The sequence below is a fragment of the Budorcas taxicolor genome, chromosome 11, assembly GCF_023091745.1.
Source record: "Budorcas taxicolor isolate Tak-1 chromosome 11, Takin1.1, whole genome shotgun sequence".
Classification (NCBI taxonomy): Eukaryota; Metazoa; Chordata; class Mammalia; order Artiodactyla; family Bovidae; genus Budorcas; species Budorcas taxicolor.
Window position 1 is genome coordinate 90,810,708 of NC_068920.1, and position 24,419 is coordinate 90,835,126.

Consider the following 24,419-nt stretch of genomic DNA (forward strand, 5'->3'; position numbering starts at 1 on the left):
TTTTCCTCTGCCTGTTTAACCCCTGGAATGGTCTGAACTATAAAAACCCATGTTTGATCATTCCGTTTCTGTGTAGGCTAGCCAGAGTGGATCCGAGTAACACAGAGGAAGTTTATGAAGTATAAGATTCAGATATGTTTTAGTTGTTGTTGTTGGGGGATGGGCAGGCAAATAGGTCCATATCCTATTTGAGTGTTTTACTGTTTAAAGGATTTTATTAAGTCATAAACAGCCCAGATGGATGTGGTTATGATGGGCATGGGCTAAATGAGGAAATAAAAATAAATAGTTTGTGCATCGATTGGAGCTTGTATTTAGATTGCATCTTTTTTATTTTAATACCACTCTATAAAAAAAGAAAACCTAGCAAGAGTCTGTAGGGCAGAGCCAGGAGGCTATTTTTAACTGGAGTATTATGCTGCCTTAATTTTATCTTCTCTGAGTAGACACAAACATTGAGTTACTGGCAGAGAGAACAAAAGGGCCAGTTCATTTTCTGGTGTATCTGTGAGCCCTAACAAACATACCATGTTCAAAGGTCTTTCCCACAGCTTGCCTTGTCAAGAAAGGTCAGAAGGGCAAGCAGGGCTGAAGCAGAAGTCTTAAAAGATAGAGAAGATGATGTTGCCTGGCTGTTGATTAGAAAATGGAAGAGGATCGGTATGTGATGGCAAGCCAAAGAAAGCCTGGCTTGAGTAACCTCTGTCAAGTCTTGCCACCTGTAAGTTTTAGCTGCTGAATTAAAGGCACTGAGCAGAGATCAGCAGGACCATGGATGCCTTAGAGCATCCAGTAGCCAAGAGGCTGGGGGATGCTAGAGATTGAACATGTGAATCTCTACAGAGGGTGTATCTGTGCTTTCTCAAGCTAGGGAGCATCTTCAGCATGCTTCTTTAGTACCAAAGCTTGCTACTTCACAGTGGGTACTGTGGATTGCTTGTGTCTCTCTCTCCACCACCCCAAATTCGTATATTTAGCTCCCAATCCCCTAAACATATGGGTGGGTAGAATTTGGAGGTGAGGAGACTTTGGGAAATGATTGGATAAGGTCATAGGGGTGGACCTCTTGTGATGGGATTGGCATCCACAGCAGGGAATAAAGAGACCAGAGCTCTCTCTTAACCATGTGGTGATACAGAGCCAAAGCAGGGGTAGGTTCACACCAGAACCTGACCAGTCTGGCATCTAATCTTGGCCTCACAGAACTGTGAGAGTTAAATATTTGTTGTTTAAGTCATCTAGTGCAGTATTGTATTCAATATTACAGAAGTCTGAACCAGTTAAGACAACAGGGCTCTCATCTATGAATATGTCCTCTCAGTATTCCCTTCTTTGGAATCCCTTCCAGCAAAGGAAACCCTACACTACCTTCATGGATAAAGCAACAAGCACTGAGATGTGGATGGTTATAATGAATAGAAAGGGCATCCATAAAATGACTAGATCTCAGGAACTCTTGTTTCCTTTATCAGACTGTTCCCCTCCTGAACACATAGAAAGAAATCAAAGTGAAAACAAACTAGCAAAAAGACAAAACAAAGCCAAACTTATAAATACAAAGGTAATAAATTATTCTCGTTCTGATCTGGGCAGCTATTAGATACTGTCAAGTCTATTTTGAGGCCTCACCTAGAAACAGTTGAAAATAAGGAGACTTAATGGAAACACTAAAACCACACCAACCCTGAAAGTGACAAGAAAACAGCTTCTTGTGTTCTTGGTTGAAGCAGTAAATACAAAAACACTTATTTTCAGAATATTTATGGAGAACAGGAAATGAGATAAGGACTTTCACCTCTTAGACACTAACTCATGTTTGACCCAGGTCAATAATGACAACTTAATTGGCCCAGCTCTTAGATTTCCCAACTGCTGACTAAGTTAATTGATGACTTAACAGGCAGCTGGGTTTGCAGAACCGTGAACTAAAGCCAACCTCAGCAGGATCTTTACCCAGAAATGAGTTGGCATGTGGAAACTTGAAGGTGAAGAAAATGCTCCAAGAAGAGGTTTCTTCTCCTCTATAACTGTCCCAGAGGAAAGTGACTCTAGGTTCTGGTTTATGGCAATTTCAAATGCTTAGGCACTCTTGTGTCTCTCTTGCAGTAGAAATCCTCTCTTCTAATTTTAAATGACATCACAGGAAGCTTTTACAGCCTTAATCCTCCCCTTTGTCACTTGTTTCTTTAGTAAGGGAGAATGATTCTGGGAAAAGGTAGACACCAACAAAAAGCAAGTCTTGTGTAGCAGAAAGGGCCAGATTACCTTGGGTTCAAATTCTAGCTTTACCACAAAAGAACTCTGAGGCTGATTGATTGCTCACCTTTTCTGAATGTCAGTTTCCCTGTTTGTAAAGTGCAGATTCACTGAGATGTGGTATTTGAAACACCTGGCCCCAAATAGGTGCTGAGAAATTGTTGGTTTTAGAAAATCAACTTTATTGAAGTGTAACTTAAATAATTCTATGTGCTCATTTCAACTGTTTGAGGGGTTTTTGCAAATTCATGTATTTTGTAACAGCCACCTTAGTCAAGATATAGAACATGTTCACCAGCCTAGAAGTTTCTTTGATGCCCCGTCCCAGACAATCCCCACCATCACCCTTTACCCCAGCAAGTACTGATGTGCTTGCTTCCTGTCACCATAGATTGGGTATATTAATTCTTCAAGTTTTTTATAAATAAAGTTATTTGATGTATGGTATATTCTCTTGTGTTTGCCTCTTTGCCTTAGTATAATGCCTGAGACCCAGCCATGTCATTGTGTTAATAGTTTATTCCTTTTTATTTATTATTCATACTGTGTTGTGTGAATAGAACACAATTTGTTTATCCAGTAACTTGATGATGAATATTTGAATTGTTTTTAGTTTTGGGCTATTATGAGTAAATCTGTTTTGAATATTCTTGACCAAGGCTTTGTGTGGACATATGTTTTCACTTCTTTTGGATAAATAGTTTATAAGAAGCTGTCAAACTGTTTTCCAAAGGGGTTGTACTATTTTGCAGTCTTACCAGATACATTGGATCATTCCATTCATTCCACGGTTTCATCCGTGCCTGCTCTATCAGTCTTTTAATTCTAGCTGTTCTAGTGAGTATGCAATGGCATTTAAGGTTTTACATTGCATGTCTGTAATGACCACTGATGTTGAATATCATTTCATGTGCTTATTGTTCATTTCTATTGTTCATCTTTGGCCCATTTTTAATTAGATTGTTCATCTACTTGTTTTTCCCTTTTAAGAGTTCTTTATATCTTCTTTTTACAAGTCCTTTTTTCAGAGTGTGTTTTGGAAATATTTTAGTCCCTGCCTGTGGCTTGATTTTTCATTTTCCTGATAACTATACTTTTGAAGAGCAGAGATTTTGTTTTGATGAAGTCAAAAGTTTTGAGGTTTTAGCTTTTACATTTAAGTCCATGATCTGTTTAGAGATAAATTTTGTGTATGACATGAGGTAAGGGTTGAGTTGTATTTTTTTTTTCCTATATGAATACCAAGTTGCTTCACCACCATTTGTGGAAAAAAAATTATTATTTTCCTTATTGTAATCAACTCTTTCAAGATATAGAGGATGAGGGATCATTTCCCAACTCATTCAGTAGTACCACTAAAACAAAGCCAAAAAAAGCAATTACAAGAAAAGAAATATACAGACTAACATCTCTACAAATATAGACACAAAAATTCTTAACAAAATATTAGTAAATCAAAACCTGTGAACATAAATGTGTTTTGATAAATCTAAGTCAGATAGTTTTATTTAGTTGCTCAAAATAACCCATGTAATTTCCATCACACTCACTGTGACACTCAAACTTGTCCTCATGGCCTACAAGTTTCTCCATGACCTTATCCCAGGTTCTTCACTGATCTTATCTCCTGCCATGTCCCCTTTGTTGATCCTCCTTCAGCCACACCACGTAGACACACTATACATTTGTGAGGAATACTCTTTCTGCAAATTGGATTCAGACTTAAATATCATCCATCTCAGTGGGTTTCAACTGTGGATATATATTAAAATTATCAAGGGAGTTTTAAAAAATGATCAGTGCTTGGCCCCACCCTAGAAAAATAGAATGAAAAGTCCCTGTAAGTGACAGTTAAATTTCTAGATTACTTTAAAAGTTCCCCAGGGGATTGTAAAGTGCAGTACAACCTGAACCTCCTGATCACTACCCCCCCGCCCCTTATTGGGTATTCAGATTCCCTCTTCCTATTCAGAGGTCCAGCCACTCCAACCCTGGCCACCAGTTTCTTACCAGGAGCTTATAGAATCATCAGTCTTTCCTTCTTGCTTTATTTCAGTAAGTGGGACTCAAAGCTTCTTTGCCCGTTAACTTTCAGAATCACAGGTCAGAGTAAGAAGAGGCCTAAGTTATCTAACAAGGAGGTGCGTAGGGAGGCAAAGCAGATTGGAACCCAGATTTTCTAGCCCCAGTACCATTAGTATTTTAGTTACCTGGCTTTTCCCCTTTCTCTTTATCTGTGCTGAGTGAGGCTGAGGAATACAGAATTGGGAGGATCTTCAGCTTTTTAGTATGCTTGCAACAGTTTTCATTCAATAAATCTCTCCCTCTAAAAGTCCCTCTGTTAACTTTTCTTCCCCCAGTGATCTGGGAGTGGAGGCTGGAGTGTCAGACTAGAATTCTCATTTTTATATGCAAATAAATCACTTGATTATATTTTTTGTCCTTATGTTATGATGAATATTTCAAATGAATTTTATATGGTTCATATTTATGGTTTGGGAGCTATTTCACATTTTGGCTCATTGCCGTCTCATCTGCATATACCATATCTCAGCTGATGTTGATTGGTCTCATTTACATATTCATCATGCTCCTATTTTCAAAGATATTTTGTTATACACTGGCTTTTCTTCCCCCTCCAGTGTTATAATACCACATAGATGTGTTTTTAAATTGCACTCATTTCCATACACAAATTTTCTGGTTACCATAAATCACCACATTGTCACCTCCTCCCCCCATCCCCATTTAGTGTAATCTTCACACTTTATACCAAGCTGACATATGGTTCCAAAGTAATTAAAAACAATGTAAACAGTTTACAGTGCACTTTGCAAAGCCACTTCACACTGCAGAGAGTTTAATGATTTCCTTTTCCCCCAGTCAGTCCCAAAGCAGTGAAGAGTCAGGAGGTTTGAGATAGTGATGCCGATGAAAAAAGCTAAGGTGTGACAGTGATCAGTTCACTTCTAATGGAGAAGCTCCTGCTCCACTTCTGCCGAAAGACTCGGTTCCCTCCTGACTTCTTACGGAAGAAGCAGAAGGGGTGGGTTAAACTGGATTAATGAACGAATGGATTAGCACAGATTGGGGCAGAGTTACTGGGTTCTTTCAGTTATTCTAGGAGGTGGAAGGGGGACAAATCAAACTTAGCAAATCCCCAACCACCAAGGCTACAGAGCCTTCCCTCTTTACGATGAGAAGAGGACTAATTTTCTTTTTTTGACATTCATAGTTTGCCCAACTACCAGGATCTAGACTTCACTTATTTATTTATTTATTTTTCTGACAATAGACTCAGTTTTGTCTGTGAATCTCCCTTCTCACTTTCAAATCCCTGTGGCTAGGGTAGATATTTTCAGCTCTAGGAATGGAGCCCATTACTCAAGTCACAGCTAATTTGAACATCACATTCTCTTAGCTGCTGTGGTTGGTCCAGGGATGGTTGTGTGATTTAAACAAGTCAGACTTAAATCTTAAGACTTTCGTGGGATTGAGCAGGAAAAAGGGCAGTGCTTTCACCCTGAATAGAACCTGAGACAGTGTCTGAAGGCAGGACTGCTACTGCTTTTTTCCCCACCAAGGATGGGGCTCAGGGCTGGAATGACCACAGTGAAGGGAGACCAGAGAGAGGGGGAGAAGCTGAGTCCTGAAGACACTGAACCTGAACAGAGCTGTTTATAAAGTCATTCCTTCTTGCCGAATGTCAAGTTAAATGAGCCATTAAACTCCCTTCTTTTCCTTAAGCCAATTTTAGGTTTATTTTCTTTGACCTCACACAACAGAAAGCCCAAGCAAATACAATGTTTGTATCGCTTATTTTGCACATATTATCTTGTGCCTTTTTGTCCTGGGTCATATTTTAAGCTATAGCTATACAAATGCCTAGATCATAGTAGAGTCTCAGCCAGTGTTTACATGTCTATCAACTCCTATGTTTTTTATTATTTTCATTCCTATGATAAATATTCCTATTATTTATCCTATCATTCCTGTCATTCCATTAGTATTTTTTGTTTGTGTCCAGGTAGTTTCTCGCTCCAACTAATTATATTTGTTTGTCATTTTTATTCATGCATTTATCAGACATTTATTGTAGGTATCTGACTGTATGAGACACTATGGATCCAGTCCTGGGTGAAAGCAGTCATGTTCTCGTGCTCATGGAGCTTAGGGGAGTCAGAGATTAATTAAACTATGGCATAAAAAGTGCAAGAGTGCTAAAGTGACAGTCACCACGTAGAGACTAGTGGTGATAGGAGCGTGTTCTACATTAGTAGGGGGGGTTTGTCCTGGTTGAGGAGGTCAGGGAAGGCCTTCCTAGGCAAGTGACACTGGTGTGGGAATCTGCAGCAGAAGGAGGAACTGACTAAATTAAGAGGACAGAGTAGACAGAAGTTCTTGTCACAAGGAAGAGCACATGCCAGGCAAGGCCCATGGTGGGCAGTGTAGCATGGTACACTGAACTGAACTGAAAAAGGGATTAGCAGAGCAAAGGAGAAAACATGAGAGGTCTATTCTAGTTGCTTCTCTCTCTCTCTTTAATTTAAATTTGTTTATTTTTAATTGGAGGATAATTACATTATTGTGTTGGTTTCTGGCATATCGCAACGTGAGTCAGCCATGGTTATACATATGTCCCCCCTGTCTTGAACCTCCCTCCCACCTTCCACCCCTCTAGATTGTCACAGAACGCTGAATTTGAGCTCCCTGTGTCACATGGCAAGTTCCCACTGGCCATCTAATTTTGCATATGGTAATGTATATGCCTCCATGCTACTCTCTCAATTCGTCCCCCCTCTCCTTCCCCCACTGTGTCCACAAGTCTCTTCTCTATGTCTGTGTCTCCATTGCTGCCCTGCAGATAGGTTCATCGTACCATCTTTCTAGATTCCATATATATGCGTTAGTATATGATACTTGTTTTTCTCTTTCTGATTTATTTCACTCTGTATAATAGGCTCTTGGTTCATCCACCTCATTAGAACTGAGTCAAATGCGTTCCTTTTTAGGGATGAGTAATATTCCTTTGGGTATGTGTACCACAACTTCTTTATCCATTCATCTGTAGATGGACATCTAGGTTGCTTTCATGTTAATTTCTTTTTTATGTTCAGAGCAGCAGCGAAGTACGTAGTGTGTATGTGTGTGTGTGTGTGTGTGTGTGTGTGTACAGGTATACACATGATTAGGTATAAATTTAGAAAATATCTCTCTGGTTGTCATGTAGAAGATAGATGGGGCAGCACAAGAAGAAGCCTGGTACAGTTTTCGAGGGAAAGACAATGGTAGCTGGAGAAGGAGATGGGTAGACAGGTCAGAAGTATAATCAGGAGATTAAAAACAACAGGACTTGGTGTTGTACTTAATACAAAGTTAAGGTACACTCTGGCTTTGCTCTTAAATAGTAATTCAGGGATGTAGAAGAAACCTGTAAATTCTGAATACAATCTGATAAATATGCTGTTGCTACTACAAGCACAAGATTATGGTTTGGAAGAACTGAGAGAGTTCTGGAAAGGCTCTACTCTACAGTGGGGGGAGGGGAGTAAACATTTCATCCAGCTCCTGGAGGACAACCAGGATTCTACCAAGTGGAATTTTAAGTAGAAGGACAGCATCTATACAAGAGCAGTGAAAATATATTTGTTCACTTGTTCATTTATACATTTACCTGTACCTATTTTTTGGTCTCTCTATGTGCCAGGCATTATCCAATGGACCAGCCATCACATTCTAAATAAGCAATATGATATCTGGGAATGGCAGTGCTTGGGAAATGGCAAATATTCCAGCCTGAAAGTGTGGGCTACACTGTGTATGTTGGGAGATATGAGCTTTGATTTCTGTGTCAGAGGCTTATGGTTCTTAGAAGTTCTTCTGCAAAGGACTTTGAGCAAGACATGTCTGGAAGCAGAGTGGTGGGAGGCTGGACCTAGGACAGAGTAGCCTTATGCAGTAGGCTGTGCAAGTGACTTTGAACCTCATAGCTGCAGGAGTAAGATGAGAGAATAGGGCTCCAGAGGTGGCCAATAGGACTGGAAGGGTACCTGCATGGCAGGGAGAGAGAAGGCATGTGAGCCACAGGATTTTCTTGCTTGGGAATCTGGGCAGATGGTGATGTTATACACTGGGCAATATGAGGAGATCAGAAATTTAAGGATAGAGATAAGGAGTTTTTCTGAATATGAGGCACTTGCAGTTCACTTAGGGGTAGATCTTGAGGAATCTCTCCATTTCAAAACAAGAATTATGGCTTTAGAGGAGAAGTGAGTTTAAGCAGATGCAGATTTAGGAGCCCTGGTAGTAAGACATTACTTAATAAATAATGATTTGAAGGTGGGAGTATAAAGAAAGAAATTGGCCCAAAAATGGGCCCCCAGAATACCTGAACTTTTGAGGGGCAGCTGAGGAATAAGAAAGGAGATGGAACTGGTTATGGAGTAGTCTGGGGTGTTCAGTAGGCAGGCAGAAGGGTGAGGTGTCACTAAAGCAAAAGGGGAAAGAGTAATGAGAAGGATGGCATGAATGGTCAGTGCAGTCAGAAGCTACCTGTCAGTGAAGTGCTAAGGGGACAAAGTAGAAGTCATCAGTTCTGGCAGTTTGGGTGTTATTTGGGACCTTTGATAGAATAATTTAACAGTGTTAGAGAATTTGTGGTCAAATAACACAATTGGACAGGAGTGAGGAGAGACTGAACAGAAAGGCTGAACAGAATGCAGGCTGCTTTTTCAGAGCAGTGGTAGTGATGAGGAAGAGATAGGAAGGGGGAAGAGAAAGAAGGCAGGATTTATCCAGAAAGCTTTTCGCTCTTCTTTGTAATAAGCATACGTGAAACTAGGCCACATGTGCAGAATGAATGAAAGGGATTTTGTGATTTGTGGAGAGGGAGATATTGAAAAGGAAGCCAATAGTTATAAAGTTCAGGAAACTGGTTAAAAACTGGAAGAATAAAATAAATGAAGAAGAGAGATCTGGAAAGATCTGATCTGAACTCATCAGGGACCAAGATGAGGAGGTGAGACAAAGGATGAAAGTGTGCATAGGGCTGGAAGGGCACCAATCGTCTGTTCAGAGTTTGGTTTAGTGTTGGCTCCTCTACTCAGGAATGCTTTTTTAGGACATGAAAAGTACTGCAAAAATAAGATTTATTGATTTATTTTTTTTGGCATCTGTATCAGTACTGGCTGATTCATAAAAGCACCTGGTAGAAATGGACATCCTGTGACTGAGGAAGCTGAGTTTCAAAACCAGCTGCTCTATCTCTGGTATTATTGCTATGTCAGCTCGGATCAATCTTCTGTCACCAGAGGACATTCTCATGGGAGGCTGAGCACCCAATGAGGGGTCAGTCACATTTTCTGGATTTAATTATATTAAGGTGAATTATTTGTACCTGGTATTGCTGTCTTTAGAATGATTTCTATACAGTTTTACAGACTGGTTGCAGGGGCAAGACCTACTCAATCATCATCAAATCTCTGTTAATTCCAGGCAGGGTAATGGCTGATCCATCCAGGAATACATGTTGAGCCAAAAACTCTCCTACACTATTCCTTTCCTGTTTCCCTTGGTGAACTCTGCTTAGATGAGTGCCCCATCCTGCAATTCCTGTGCGTGTTGAATGTCTTCAAGAAGGTAAACCCTGAAGACCACAGGTCTTCAACTGGGCTCCTGTCCAACAGGGAGACGCTTGCCTATAGATCACATAAGCCATCCTGCACTATAGCAACGCCTCCCTTGATATACAGATGAGGAAACCGCAGCTCTCAGACATAAACTGATTTAATCAAGGTGACACAGTTAAGTTTACATTAAAACTAACAAACATAGGATTCTGACCAACCTCTTCTAAGCAAGTGACTTAACCACTGAAATATGTTGTTACTCTCTCTGCTTTGTGTTTCTTTCATTAATGGATTTCTTTCTCACTTCCTCAGACCTGGGCAAGTGTTCTTTCTAAAAGGCAGGTGAAAGAATCAAGATAAAAATTTACTGGCTTAAAGAAGGAAAAACATATATAACTGAGGGAGGGGTGTTGCTTTTTCTTATAATGAAAAAAACGTTCCCTGCTGTGTAATCCATCTTATCTATTGGTGTACTTACTGGCACTTAAGTTCTGGATTCTGGCTGCTACTACTTTTTCCATTTCTTAAAGCCTAGGGGATGGGATCAAATACCTTCAAAAGCAGAGTGGGTTACCACAAGCATGAAAGAATTTGCTGCTTTTTGTTGTTGTTGTTACTTTGTACCCCACTTTGAGAAAAGCTTTTTTGGGGAAACCCATACATTAAGCTAGTCCAATAAAACTCAAATGTTGAAGATCTTAAAAAAAACACACAGACACAAATATTTACATTAACAAAGTCTTCTCTTTTCAAAGGAAATCATCTTCAGTGCTCTAAACTTTCCCAATACTTCTGAATGTTTATCTATCATTTACCACTTGTCAGCATGGCTTAGGGACAAGAAGTCCACAAAATCTCTAAAGCCCAAATGTTAGTCCCTGCTGTTAATTAAAAATTAATCAGAAATAATAGTATCTTTAAAAATAATGAATGTCAGCAGAGAAAATAGGCTTTGGTTTATAAAAATTCCACTCACAGATACTTTGGGAACAAAAGAAAGAAAGTGAAAGTGTTAGTAGCCCAGTCTGACTCTTTGCAACCCCATGGACTGTAGCCTGCCACGTTCCTCTGTCCCTGGGATTCTCCAGGCAAGAATCCACTAAAGTGGATGCCATTTTCTTCTCCAGGGGATCTTTCTGACCCAAGGATCAAACCCATGTCTCTTGCATTGCAGGCAGATTCTTTACCATCTGAGCCACTAGGGAAGCCACATTTTGCACCAAAAAAGTGAGAATTTTTTGGATTGACCTTATGCCTATTTCAGTGGCCACATGCTGAACGATTCCACAAGTTTAGGAAATATGGAAAGGAAACGCAATTGGATAAGGTGTAAAACCTTTGCTTGGTGTGTCATTCTAGTTCCTAAGCATAAAGAATCATGCTAGATGTGATCTGAGGTTGCTGCCTATAGCCATTCAAAACACCCCCACAGTCCTCAGGTACATACATTTTCTCCAGGTCTCCAAATCCTGAAAAGGCTCCTTTTGGGATGACTCGAAGCTTGGTGAGAACAAACCTCCTGAAAAGAGAGTGGACATAAAATATCACAACCTATCCATTCATCGATTAGTCATTGAGTGCCTAAGGTAGAACAGCGGATAACAAACAGCCAATGCATACTATGTGCTTGCCATTTAGTAATGGTTGATTGCTTCTCCATGATCTCTTTTCACCCATATCACAAAGCAGTGATATGGGCACTATTGTTATCCCTCTTTTGCATAAGAGGAAACTGAGGTTTAGGGAGGGTTAGAAACTCACCCAGGGTCAGGTGGCTAATATGTGGCAGAGTTAGGATATGAGCCTTCTGTTCATCACTACTCCATGTTGCCTCCTCTAGCCCTATGTGAGTCTCCTTCTTTTTCTCTATTCCAACTCTCAATACCTCCTCCCTGTTGTCCTCAGCTGACTTTTCTTACTTCAGAAAAAAATGAAACCAGCAGAAGAGAACGTCCTCATGCTGTCACGTGGCTCCCAGTTAACCTCTCACCTGCACCTAGGCTTATTATACACCCTGCCCCACTTCCTGTTACTATGGGAGAGCTGTCCAGGGTCCTGACTAAAAAAATAGCTCCTCTGATCCGCATCATATCTTTCTCCTTGCCTTGTGAAGGTAGCCGCTACAGCAGCTTCCCCCTTCTTTCATACATTTCATTCACCTACTTTTTCTTCTTTATTGGATCCTGCCCATCAGTATACTAACATGCCTTAATTTCTCCCATCTTAGAAAAATCTTAACCTCAACCATCTTCAGCTTTTGCCATTTCCTTCTGCTGGAAAAATTTGTCTCATGCTTGCCTCAATATTCCTTCCAATGGCTTCTCATCTTAGTCAAGAAAAAACAAAACAGATAGTATATAATGGCCTTCAGGATCCTGCAGGATCTTCCCACTCTCCTTTCCCATAGATCCTCTAACTTCAATTTTGACACCCCACACCGCGATTATTTCATTCTCTTCACAGTAATCTCTTACTATTCTTTGTACAGGCCAGGTTCCTTCTTGCCTAATATTTCTGCCTTTGCAATTCTCTCTTCCTGGAGAATTCTTCTCTCATATTTTTTCTGGCTTGCTCCTTCAGCCAGCTGCTTGCTCAAATGTCACTTTCTCAGTAAAGCTTTCCCTAACTATCCTATTTAAAATGATAGCTTCCCCAACTTAGATCGTTAGCCTTAGCTTTCTTCATAGTACTTCTGATATGTTTAATCTTCTATTTATTTATCTACTTATATATTAATATACTTACTTATCTTTTACCCAAAACTAGAATGCAAGCTCTGTGAGGGCAGGGATTTTTGTCTGATTTGCCTGCTGCTGTATACCAAATGCCTGGAACAGTGAATGGTGTATGACACATATTCAGAAAAATGTTTCTTGAATGGCTGTTGAAGTCTGAGAGTTCTAGGCTTGAGGGTAGAGTTACAAGTGACCCTTTGGGAATCTATAACAGGAATACTGTTTCTGCTCCCTCTCACTTTCCTTGCTTTGCAATTGGCTAATAAGGATTTGGTTTCCCCCTACTATAATCCTTCCTTCTGCAAGGCGGTCTGTTAGTGGGAATTCAGTGTGGACTTGAATAGTTTTACAAACCTTCTTTACATTAGTCTCCTAATTTTTTAAATTGGTATTAGTGAGATTCCTGTTTCAGAAAGTTATTGTTCAGGCAAGCAGTTCTTTTCTTCCACTTTGTTTGTTTGCCTTTTGTTGCCATGTCCTCACCAGTTCCAGGGTGAGGACTCATGAGAGAGAATTCTGTGTACTGTTCTTGCTCTGGAGGATTTTATATACATGGGAGGGCAAAAAATAGAAGCCTTGGAATCACAAGAAAACAGATGTGGGATAGAGTTGATGTAACAACTGTAAGTGTTATACAAGGATTAAAATGTAAAACTCCCATAGTACATAAATAAATATATGTGAGGAAGGTTGGAAGAAGTGTGTGAGCTTGAGCCTGGCTCTCAAAACTATCAGATCATATTATGCTAAAAGCAAAGTCTCTATGAAAGTATTTGATCTAATTTAGGGTTGAGTGTAATGGTTCTGGAACAATGTAGCTTATTGAACACTCATCTAAAAAGAAGCAAGGTCAGTTCATATTCTCTTAATGTACTCAACCTTAGTTAAAATAGACAAATTCCTTTTGTTCCTATTTATTACAAGACAGAAAAATTATGAAAACAAACTGGTAAAAGCAAAGAATAAAACTGCCTTAAACTACTTAGTCTAAAACTTTAAGGGAGTTGAAATACTAAGGTAAATACTAGTTAGTAAGACATGCAAAGAGTGGAATCTTGTATAATTGACTTTACTTGATAACGAGTCAACTAGATAGTTCTTTTTGATTCAACTTTAGTATCAAGCACATGTTCTAAACTTTTGATGTCTATTCCTGTATTAAGTGGTTCAAACTAATTAATAAAATTAAATCTTATTGAAGATTTAAAGTCTTCCATCTCCCGAAAGGCTATAACTTAGATCCACTAAAGATCACCCAGAAGTCTTATGTAAAACATAGCCAATATTGTTTCAGTTGCATAGCTGAGCTTATTAAAAATATAAGAAATTTCTAGGGACCTAGAGTAAAATAACTGAATACTAGATGGAAACTGGAGTCATGAATGCAAACAGAATTCTAAGAAGGTAAATTGAAGTCAGTATATTCTGGGGGTGTCAGGGGAAGAAGAGGATAAAGGAAAGGAGTTGGGAGAGGGGTGTCTGGACTTGGTAGACAAAGCATTTGTGTTTTTAATCCCATGAGATGAAATATGGAAGTTGGAATGCAAAGATTTATTTATGTGTGTCATTGTCTGTCTACCTGCCTACCTATATACCTATCTATCATATGTGCTTTCTAGAAAGAAAGTGGAGAACATCAATTTTCAATGAAATAACATCTGGAGAATTTCCATAATTTATGAAAGACATAAATGCTCAGATTCAGAAACCTCAACAAGTCTGAGGAAGGGAAACAGATAAATCCATTGTCAGATACCTGTGCATTAAAACTGTAGAGCAAAAAAGGATTAAAAAAAAATGCAAACAGAAGGAAAAAAGTCATTATCTTCAAAGGAAAAAAATATAATTACAAAGCTTGGTAAAAATATCTTCAAAATTATTAGAGAAAATAACTGCCAGTTTAGAGTCCCATTCCCAGAAGTAGTCATTCAAATGTGGGGGTAAAATAAAAAGACTTTTAGAAAAGTTTAATTCACCCTTAACAAAGTTTTAGAAAATAATTTAATCCAGTAAGAAGGCTCAAAAACAAGAAGGAATAGTGAACAAAGAAATTAGTACTGCTTATTGATTGGGTAGGTTTAAATGGTTGGAAAACTCACCTATTTAATAAGGAACACTAAAAAAATTACTGACCAAGTCCAGTCATGATAAACATTTTGACACACAAGAAAAAGGAAGAATATTCTTAATCTGATAAGGAGTAAAATCTATCTACCAGTACAATAAATACATCATACCCTGTGATGAATTAAAATTAGAAATGAGGCAAGGATGCCTGCTGTTGCATCTTCCACTCAGTATACTAGGCACCCTAGTTTATACAGTAATATTAAAAAAAGAAAAAGATATATTAAGATTATTGATGAAAAACTGTCATTGTTTATAGATAAAATAATTGTCTATAAAGCAAACTCTAACCTAAGAGATCAGTCAGTTCAGTTCAGTCGCTCAGTCGTGTCCGACTCTTTGCAACCCCATGAATCGCAGCACACCAGGCCTCCCTGTCCATCACCAACTCCCGGAGTTCACCCAAACTCATGTCCATTGAGTCGATGATGCCATCCAGCCATCTCATCCTCTGTCATCCCCTTCTCCTCCTGCCCTCAATCCCTCCCAGCATCAGGGTCTTTTCCAATGAGTCAACTCTTCGCATGAGGTGGCCAAAGTACTGGAGTTTCAGCTTCAGCATCATTCCTTCCAAAGAACACCCAGGACCGATCTCCTTTAGGATTGACTGGTTGGATCTCCTTGCAGTCCAAGGGACTCTCAAGAGTCTTCTCCAACATCACGGTTCAAAAGCATCAATTCTTTGGCTCTCAGCCTTCTTCACAGTTCAACTCTCGCATCCATACAACCACTGGAAAAACCATAGCCTTGACAAGATGGACCTTTGTTGGCAAGTAGTAGAAAAGTAATAAAAGTAGAAAAGTAGTTGGCAAGTAATAAGAAAATAGTTGGGTAGGTGGCTGTATAATTAACACACTTAATTTTCATTCTTAAATTATTTTAAAGTGTATCTCTATCAATGGCCATAAAACTTATGTTTAAGGGAAATCACACTGTTGTAAAAATTTCAGTTTTAATCCACATTAACATAGAAATTAAATGCAAGACCCATATAAGACATAATAGTTTTTGTTGTTTCTGTTGATACATGTGAATGGAAATTGACTAGCTGGTTAATATTCATATGGAAGAGCAGTTTTGAAGAATAGCCAAAACAATTTTGAAGAAGTAAACAAGATTGGGAGAATTGGCATAATAGGTGATGTGATTTTTATAAAACTATAGTGATTAAAATGCTGTGGTATCGACAGAGATTAAATAGTAGACCAGTGGAAAAGAAAACAAATATAGAATAGATCATTAAACAAAAGAAAAAGACATGTGAGAGAGTAGCATTAAAAATCTATGGAGGAAGATGTGGATTAATCAATAAATGCATAAATGATTGATTATCCTTGTGGATAAAAATAAAACCTTTATTATCATATTAAAATCTCAACTCCAGGTTTATTAAAAATCTAAATGGGAAAAATCAGTACTTTAAAACTTTTAAATGAAATGTAACATTCTATTGAGAAAATTGTCTTTTAAAAAGATACAAAGATTGTACACCAAAATTGTAAAGCTAATAGATTTGACTATAGTAAACTTAAAATTTCTCAAAAACAAAGATAAAATGGGGAAGTAGACTGGGGAAAGATATTTGCAACACATACAACTAACAAGGGTTAGCATCCAAAGTACAAAGAACTTTACAAAATAATGAGAAAAATACAAACAACCCAATAGAAAAACTGGCAAAAGATAAGAACAGGCAATTCATATAAGAGAAAATGCAAATGGCCAATAAGCATATGAAAAGATGCTCAACTTCATTAGTAATTAAGAAAATGCAAATTTAAACAATAATTAGATGCCTTTAAATACCATCATATTGATAAACGCTATAAGGAATACTTCACAGTATCAGTGCTGGTGACACAGTGGAATATTAGGACATTTTCTACATTCTTGATGAAAGGATAATTTGCTACGAGTACTTTCAGTAGCTACTAGGCAAAACGTATTAAAGTCAAAGAAACAAATGCCTTTGCATCCAGTTATTTCGGGTCTCCTGGCCACATGTGCACCTGGAGACAGGTAAAAGATTAACCACTGCAACATCATTTGTAAAAAAAAACAAAACTGGAGACAAATGCTCATAAACAAGAGAATGAATATATGATAATCAATCGTGATCTACTGACACAACACCAAATTACAGAGCAGTGAAAAGGAACAAACTAGCTGGAGCTGCATTCAAAAATCTGGATAAATTCCTAAAGCAGAATGTTGAGGAAAAAAGTGAATTATATGTGCAATATGTAGAGTATGATATGATTTTCAGAAAGGTTAACAACATGCAAAATAAAACAATTTGTTGTTTTGTATGAATCGTGTTTTCTTCATTCTGTATTTTTGATGTTTTGAGATCTTGAGGTCTGTTGATTCTGGAAGGACTACTCCTCCCAGGGCTAATTCCTAGAGACAGCAAACAACTGGCCTCAGAGTGTGTGTTTCTTATGCAAACCAATTAATCCACCCCCTTGCCCCACCCCATCCCCAATACACACTATTTCTTTTAAGGGGCCCTTACAGTCTAAGCCTCTGTTTCTCTACCCTAATCACTCTAGGGAAGCTCCTACACTGCAGAGTCCCCTGAAGTTATTTAAACTAGCCAATCCTAAACCTATTTACCCTGTTTTTTTTTCCCTTGGGAGCCACGATAAAAGCTCTTGCCTAATTTCCCTCAGCTCCCTTTGCCACATGAGAAACCCTGGTGCTTCCTCACAGGCCCCCTTTCTCTTGGGAGCTGTGAATATAACATGGCTTCACCATACTCTAATAATAATAAGACCCATGGCTTCCCTGGTGGTTCAGATGATAAAGAATCTGCCTGCAGTGCAGGAGACCCAGGGATTAAGATCCCCTAGAGGAGGCAATGGCAACTCACTCCAGTATTCTTGCCTGGAGAATTCCATGGACAGAGGAACCTGATGGCCCATGGGATCTCAAAGAGACATGACTGAGCGGCTAATATTTTCACCATATTCAAATAATAGTAAGATCCATATTTCAAAATATGTTTAGAGATGCATACAGATTTATCAAAAGGAAACTTCTGAGAATGACACCACCAAAATGAGCACCGTGTTTACCTCTGTGACAAGGAGAAGGAGTGAAACACAACTCTAAAGTATTTTGTATTTTTCAAAAAGATCTGAACCATTTTGACCAAATGTTAAGATTTGGGAAAGCTGGGTGGTACTTTATGAGTGTTTATGATATCATTTTGTATGTTTCATACTTGAAATATTTCATAATGAGTTTTTCAAGATGGAAATTCTCACCAGGCCATATCCTCAGCATCATTTATTTATGTCTGTTTTTAAACACAGAGAGCTATTTAAAAATATCATAATACCCTTCAGGTCAGATGGCAACTTTCACACTCTGTAAGGGGGCATAAAGTTGCCTGAACAATTTTTTGTAAAGATACACAATTCATCAATATGACTCCAAAAAGAAAATTTTCTTCACTATATTGCAAGTTACTTCATGTCTCTTCCATGATAAATGGGGTGGGTGGGGTCTATTTTTATTTTCACTTTTCTGAAATGGGGAAGCTTTAGGATTCCCTTGAACTGTCTCTGTTAGAAGCAATTTGTTTCTTGGGTGGTCAATTCACCCTTGGCCAAATTTAATTCCTCTTTGTGGATTAAAGGAGAATAGTTTAAATGATCCCATAAAAAGCTTTCTGGCAGTTTGGAAAACAGCCAATATTCTTTTCGAGGAAGCTGCCTTTTTATGATGGCCCAAGGTATAAATGACACTGCTCTCTGTGTTCTTTGAATTTCACATGAGTTTAAAAAATTAAAGTGAGAACAGCTTGGCACAGCGTATAAAAAGAAATTGATCATCATCCTGACGTTGAAATGTCAAGAGTTTTTGTGTTTCACAGCCTTTAGGTCAGACTGCTACCCTAATTAACTTTCTGGGAATGTGTTTAGGAAAACTATCCAAGGGGGTGGATTGAATTAAATGAGGAAATCATATGGGGAAAAAAAAAAGAGTATAGTTAACTTGATTTGGCTCTTTACCATGACCCGGGAGATGACTATCTCACTGGTAAAATCATTTGGGCATCTAATTGGGTGTATTTTTCACTTTACCACATGAGTCAGGAAACCAGTGGGCAGTAAATAGCAGGAAGGAAGAGGTGGGAAGGTAGGAAGAGCTGGCTTCCTTATATAACTGGACTTTAAGCTTAAAAAAAAATAATTCTCCACATCCTGGCATGTCTTAACTGCCTAGATGTGGGGTGCTATGTCCTTAGCCCTTTGCCCACCTTCAGGCTGTGTGTGAAAATGCCAACTATACTTTGGGATTGCAGAGGCTTTCATGGAGGTTTCTTGGGATAGAGGTGTCAGTGTTCTTTGTACTTTTCTTTCCTGGTGTGGAGGAGATGTTTGTTCTTCACCTTTAGCCAAATGTGGGAGGTATTAGGAGGACTAATTAAAGAGTTTGTCACTCATTTCCTACACATCTGGGTGATATAGAGCCTGGCTTATGACTAAAATCTGGCCTCCAAAGGTGAGAAATGGCCAGCTGCTTTGGGAGAGAGGTGTGACAAAAGTGTGGCTTTCCCAGAAGCCAGGCCTGTACCCAGCCAAAAGGAACTGGCCTCTCATCCTGAAAAGAGTGGACTTGCCTGAATAGTGACCAGACCCCAAAAGAAAACCTCTCTGGAGTGGACTTCCCAGAAGCCAGTAGGAGGAAGGAACTGCTCCCTCAGAACTGCTCTGAGCAGTGGAATAGGGAGGCTTTAAATAGGGTAAAAGAGGGGACCTTGAATAACAGTTGGCACTGGCCTTTCGTGACATTTATGAAAGTACAACAGCTATGGCCGTGCTTTGAATTTCATCTGGGATGGGGAAGCCAAGTCGATGGAGCAGGTTAGCCTGGCAGTGGCAGTAAAGAGAGCTCCTTCTTGCTGTACCCTACCAAATCCATTCTGATCAGTATGCTATGGTCTCTGTGTCTTCCCCAAATCTTTCTCTGTAGACCTCTATCCATGAGAGAAAGGTAGTCTGAGCTTAAATGGGAGAAGGAATAGAAAATATTCTTGTTCCTGTTTTCTCCCCTCTTATTTAGTTCTCACTACATAAGCTGACCAGAGAAGGCAATGGCACCTCACTCCAGTACTCTTGCCTGGAAAATCCCACGGACAGAGGAGCCTGATGGGCTGCAGTCTGTGGGATCGCTGAGAGTCGGACATGACTGAGCAACTTCACTTTCACTTTTCACTTTTATGCATTGGAGAAGGAAATGGCAACCCACTCCAGTGTTCTTGCCTGGAGAATCCCAGGGGCGGGGGAGCCTGGTGGGCTGCTAGACCTCTATGGGGTCGCACATAGTCGGACACGACTGAAGCGACTTAGCAGCAGCAGCAGCAGCACACAAGCTGACAGTGAGCAATTTAGGGCAGAGAGGATAATTGGGCTTTTCCTTTTGGTGTAGTTTGAGATAGAAGAAAGATTTGCAAATCAGAGCCCCAGGGATTATCTGCATACCAGCCAAAAGGCTGGCTAAAGGAGGCAAAGTCCGTTTGCCCAGACATTCAGTTCCCATTGACCTTCTATTCAGTTTAACTTCCAGATAATCCATCTCAAGGTCCATCTAGTTAAAGCTATGGTTTTTCCAGTAGTCATGTATGGATGTGAGAGTTGGACTATAAAGAAAGCTGAGCGGCAAAGAATTGATGCTTTTGAACCATGGTGTTGGAGAAGACTCTTGAGAGTCCCTTGGACTGCAAGGGGATCCAACCAGTCAAAACTAAAGGAAATCAGTCCTGAATATTCATTGGAAGGACTGATGCTGAAGGTGAAATTCCAATACTTTGGCCACCTGATGTGAAGAACTGACTCATTTGGAAAGACCCCGATGCTGGGAAAGATTGAAGGCAGGAGGAGAAGGGGATGACAGAGGATGAGATGGTTGGATGGCATCACCGACTTGATGGACGTGAGCTTGAGCAAGCTCTGGGCACTGGCAATGGACAGGGAAGCCTGGCGTGCTGTAGTCCATGGGTTCACAAAGAGTCAGACTTGACTGAGCGACCAAACTGAGCTCAGTCTGTCTCATGCAGACACTGCCACGCGCCACTGTGTCAGCTCACATGCCATGATGTTTTCTCTGGGAGAGGAAGTGTAGTTGTAGGATAGACCCTCATGGGGTGGGTGCCACTCCAAACCCAACTCCAGTGACACCTCTCTGTCCACCAAGTCTCAGGGATTTTCCATCATCGACCTTCTGACAGTGGTGATTCTTCACTTTTATCATCTTCCAGTGAACAAGAATTTCTAATAGCGGTTTTGAATCTGCTTTCCTTTTATTTCCATTCATGTCCCCTTACCTCAGCATCTGTGCTGGACTGATAAAGGGGATGAGGCTTTCCTGCTAACTGTATATCATTGCTGACTTTATCTCCTCCTTTGTATAACCTTTACATCAAGGTTGCAGAGACTTCTTTTCCTGACTCACTCCCCACCCAACCCCTTGTTTGCACCAAGTAGCTTTGAAATTACACTCTACACCACATTTTATCACCTGTTCACTTTCATTTTTTCAGCTGTTCACTTTCATCTTTTGCCTGAATCTAATGCTTGATTGATAGCTCATTTATATTAAAGCTCAAGATGAAGAAGCAACATGATGAAAAGAAAATATCACTAAGGATAAAACTTAGAAATCTGGGTTCTATTCTGGCTGTGCTACAAAGTATGCAAATAACTGAGAAAAGTCAAGTCCAATCAATAAAGTGAGGGAGTTGGGCCCGATGATCTCTAAAGCCCTAGAAGATAGATTTCACACTGTGGTTATATAGTGGAATCCTCTTCAAATGCTCTCCTATTTCAGTCATATTCTGTGTAAAGCAAAAGGAATCACTTTACGTTTAGCACTCATCACAGAATAAAGCCCATTGTACAGGACTGCTGAATGAAAGCTAGCCCTCCTTTTTATCAGGTCAAGGTTAAAATCACTTGAACTTGCCCTTTCCTTCCCATCCCTCTGCCGCCACTCAGGCCAGACCCTCATCCACTCATGTCTGCAGCCTTGACTGTGACCTTCAAACAGAATTTCCTCCTCTGGTTTCCACTGTCCTATCTGTCTCATCTAAGACCACTGTGTTCTTCTGAACACTGCTCTGAATACTCTCCTACTGAAAAACAAGACAAAACAAAAGAAAAAAAAGTCAACAAAGATTAAAGACACTCAAAGCCCCTTCAATTGCTCACTAGCACCTCTAGGAATCATAACTCATTTTTCATCCATTTGAGGCATTCCACATTCTGCCTCCACTTGCCTTTCAGAGAGATGTTCTACTACTTCCTGCATAGAAACTCAAACTACCCAGGCCCCCACCATTAATACATGGCTTGCGTTGTATATGTGTTAAAATCCCATGGGTGTATGTCTTAGTCTCCCTAAGTATATGGAATGCTTCCATAGAGCAGGAACCATGCCACTTGTCTGTATTCCAAAGAGCCTCATCTCAACAGAGCTTGGCATATTTCCCATATTAATGCATGTTAGTAGATGGAGGATATTGCTTATGATGGCAGTTACTCTTCAAGTTTTAGGCATTTGAGCATCTCATACTTTAAATCATAGAATTGTTTGCCCTTTAAAATTATGCTGATCATACCAATCAGTTTTGTTCAAAATACCTGGAGCACACATCATTTTCATCATTCATCATTTCATGAATGATAAAAAAGGAATTTAACTTTCTAGGAATTTAACACAGACTTGGTGAAGAATATAGAAAGGGTTTCTTAGGATATGGGAGAGCAGTTGGTAGAAAGTAAAAACTGCAAATTATTGGCCCATGAATGGGATCCAGCACAAGACATGTTTTGTTCAGCCCACACAGTAGTTTAAAGAAGTTTGAATTGGTTGCCAGCTCTTCACATTGTGAAAGTTCATCTAAAACTGCAGATCTGTGGCTTTGCTTGAAGACTTAGAAGATCTTGCAACACTGGGCTCCATTCCCACAAAAGTATACTTGGCTACAGTTGAGTGATGGCTGACATGGTTGGTCAGCTTTCATTCATGCTGGTCTGTTCTCCTGTCTTGTGTCTTAAGGCTTTGGGTTTGGGATTTCTGGTTCTTGAAAAGCTAGTCTGAATGGGTTTGGATGTTTTAGAATCCAAAGGTCCTCAACCTTGGGTGCATAAGAGAAACACTTAGGGCTGTTTTTGTTGTTGTTGCTTTTTACATACTATAAGTGCCTGAGCCACACCTATGTTGGGGGGAGGCGGGCAGATGCAACCAGGCATCCTCACTATAAAAGTTCCTCAGATGATTCTCAGGCATAGTGAAGACTGAGAACTCTTGCTTTAGAGGGAAAACAAAAAGAACCAGCAGCAAGCTGCCTTGATCAGTAGTTAGGGAGTTGGCATGATGGGGAAGATTTGTACAAAGCTGTGCAATGCTGTGCTTAGTCACTCAGTCATGTCCAGCTCTTTGCGACCCCATGGACTGTAGCCCGCCAGGCTCCTCTGTCCATGGGGATTTTTCAGGCAAGAATACTGGAGTGGGTTGCCATGCCCTCCCCCAGGGGATCTTTCCATCCTAGGGATCAAATCCAGGTATCCTGCATTGCACGTGGGTTCTTTACCATCTGAGCTACCAGGGAAGCCCACCATACACAGTTATTGATTTATAAATTTTTTATTGATCAACTACTACATGACACACGTTAAATTTCTGGCAAAAGCAATGGTAAGCAAGATACATTTATTGCCTTACTGATTTTAATTCTATTGTGATATATATAATCCTATAATTATAGTACAGAGTGTATGGTGATGATGACAATGACAGTTTTTAGTGCCTGCTGTGTCAGGCACTATGCTAAATACTTCATTTGTATTATCTAATATAATCTTCAAAACCACCTTATGAAGTAAGTAACTATTACTTGTATCCATTTATAGATGAGAGCATTGAGTTACGAGTGGTATAGTAACTTGATCAAGAACACAGTGGCAGATCTGATTTTCAAACTCAGTCTAGTCCCCAAAGCCCATGCTCACATATGTATATGTAAATTCATACACACACACACACACACATATAATCAGAGGGATGAGATTGGAATGAGAGCTAGTAAGATTTTCATGGGGGTAAGTGGAATGAATGAGGATAAAATATATCAGGAACTTAGATGTTCCTTTAAAAAGCAGTACCACGTAAATTAATTCAAAGGGGGGTGGGACCAGCAGTCATTTGAGATTGTGCTGGAAATTTGGGAAAACACAAAGATGCCTCAAGAAGGTGAAAGGAGAGATATTACCAGAAATTCCCCTGAAGGTCAGTCTTTTTAAATTATTATTAATAATTCAGAATTGGTTTTGAATTATCAAAGAATTGTAATAATTGAGAATTGGGTTTGGAATAGAATTCAGGGTCTTGGTCTAGATAGAATTCAGGGCTACTCTTACTCTGTCAGAGTGAATAAACAGAATTCCACTTTAATGACTCACCAGGGTCTCAGACAGCATGTGATAAAATGGCAAATATATTATGCCTCTAAAGCGGCTCTTTCAGTCCCCTTGGTTAATGTCAACATGGTTTTAACTGCAATTTTTTATTGACAACATTCAGCTCAAGATGCAATAATGAAAGACGACTGTCACATAAAGGTCAGTTTGGGGCGACTTCTGTTCAGATATAGGAGGATTAAATA

General features: G+C 39.5%; 1 protein-coding gene across 1 annotated transcript in view; it reads right to left on the reverse strand.

Annotated features, from left to right (window-relative positions):
* The window catches only part of FSHR (follicle stimulating hormone receptor), a 189,130-nt gene that overhangs the window by 107,405 nt on the left and 57,306 nt on the right, over positions 1–24,419 (reverse strand). The window contains exon 2 of the mRNA XM_052649152.1: positions 11,332–11,403. Coding sequence (XP_052505112.1) covers positions 11,332–11,403 — 72 coding nt within the window. The remainder of the gene's footprint in view (positions 1–11,331; positions 11,404–24,419) is intronic.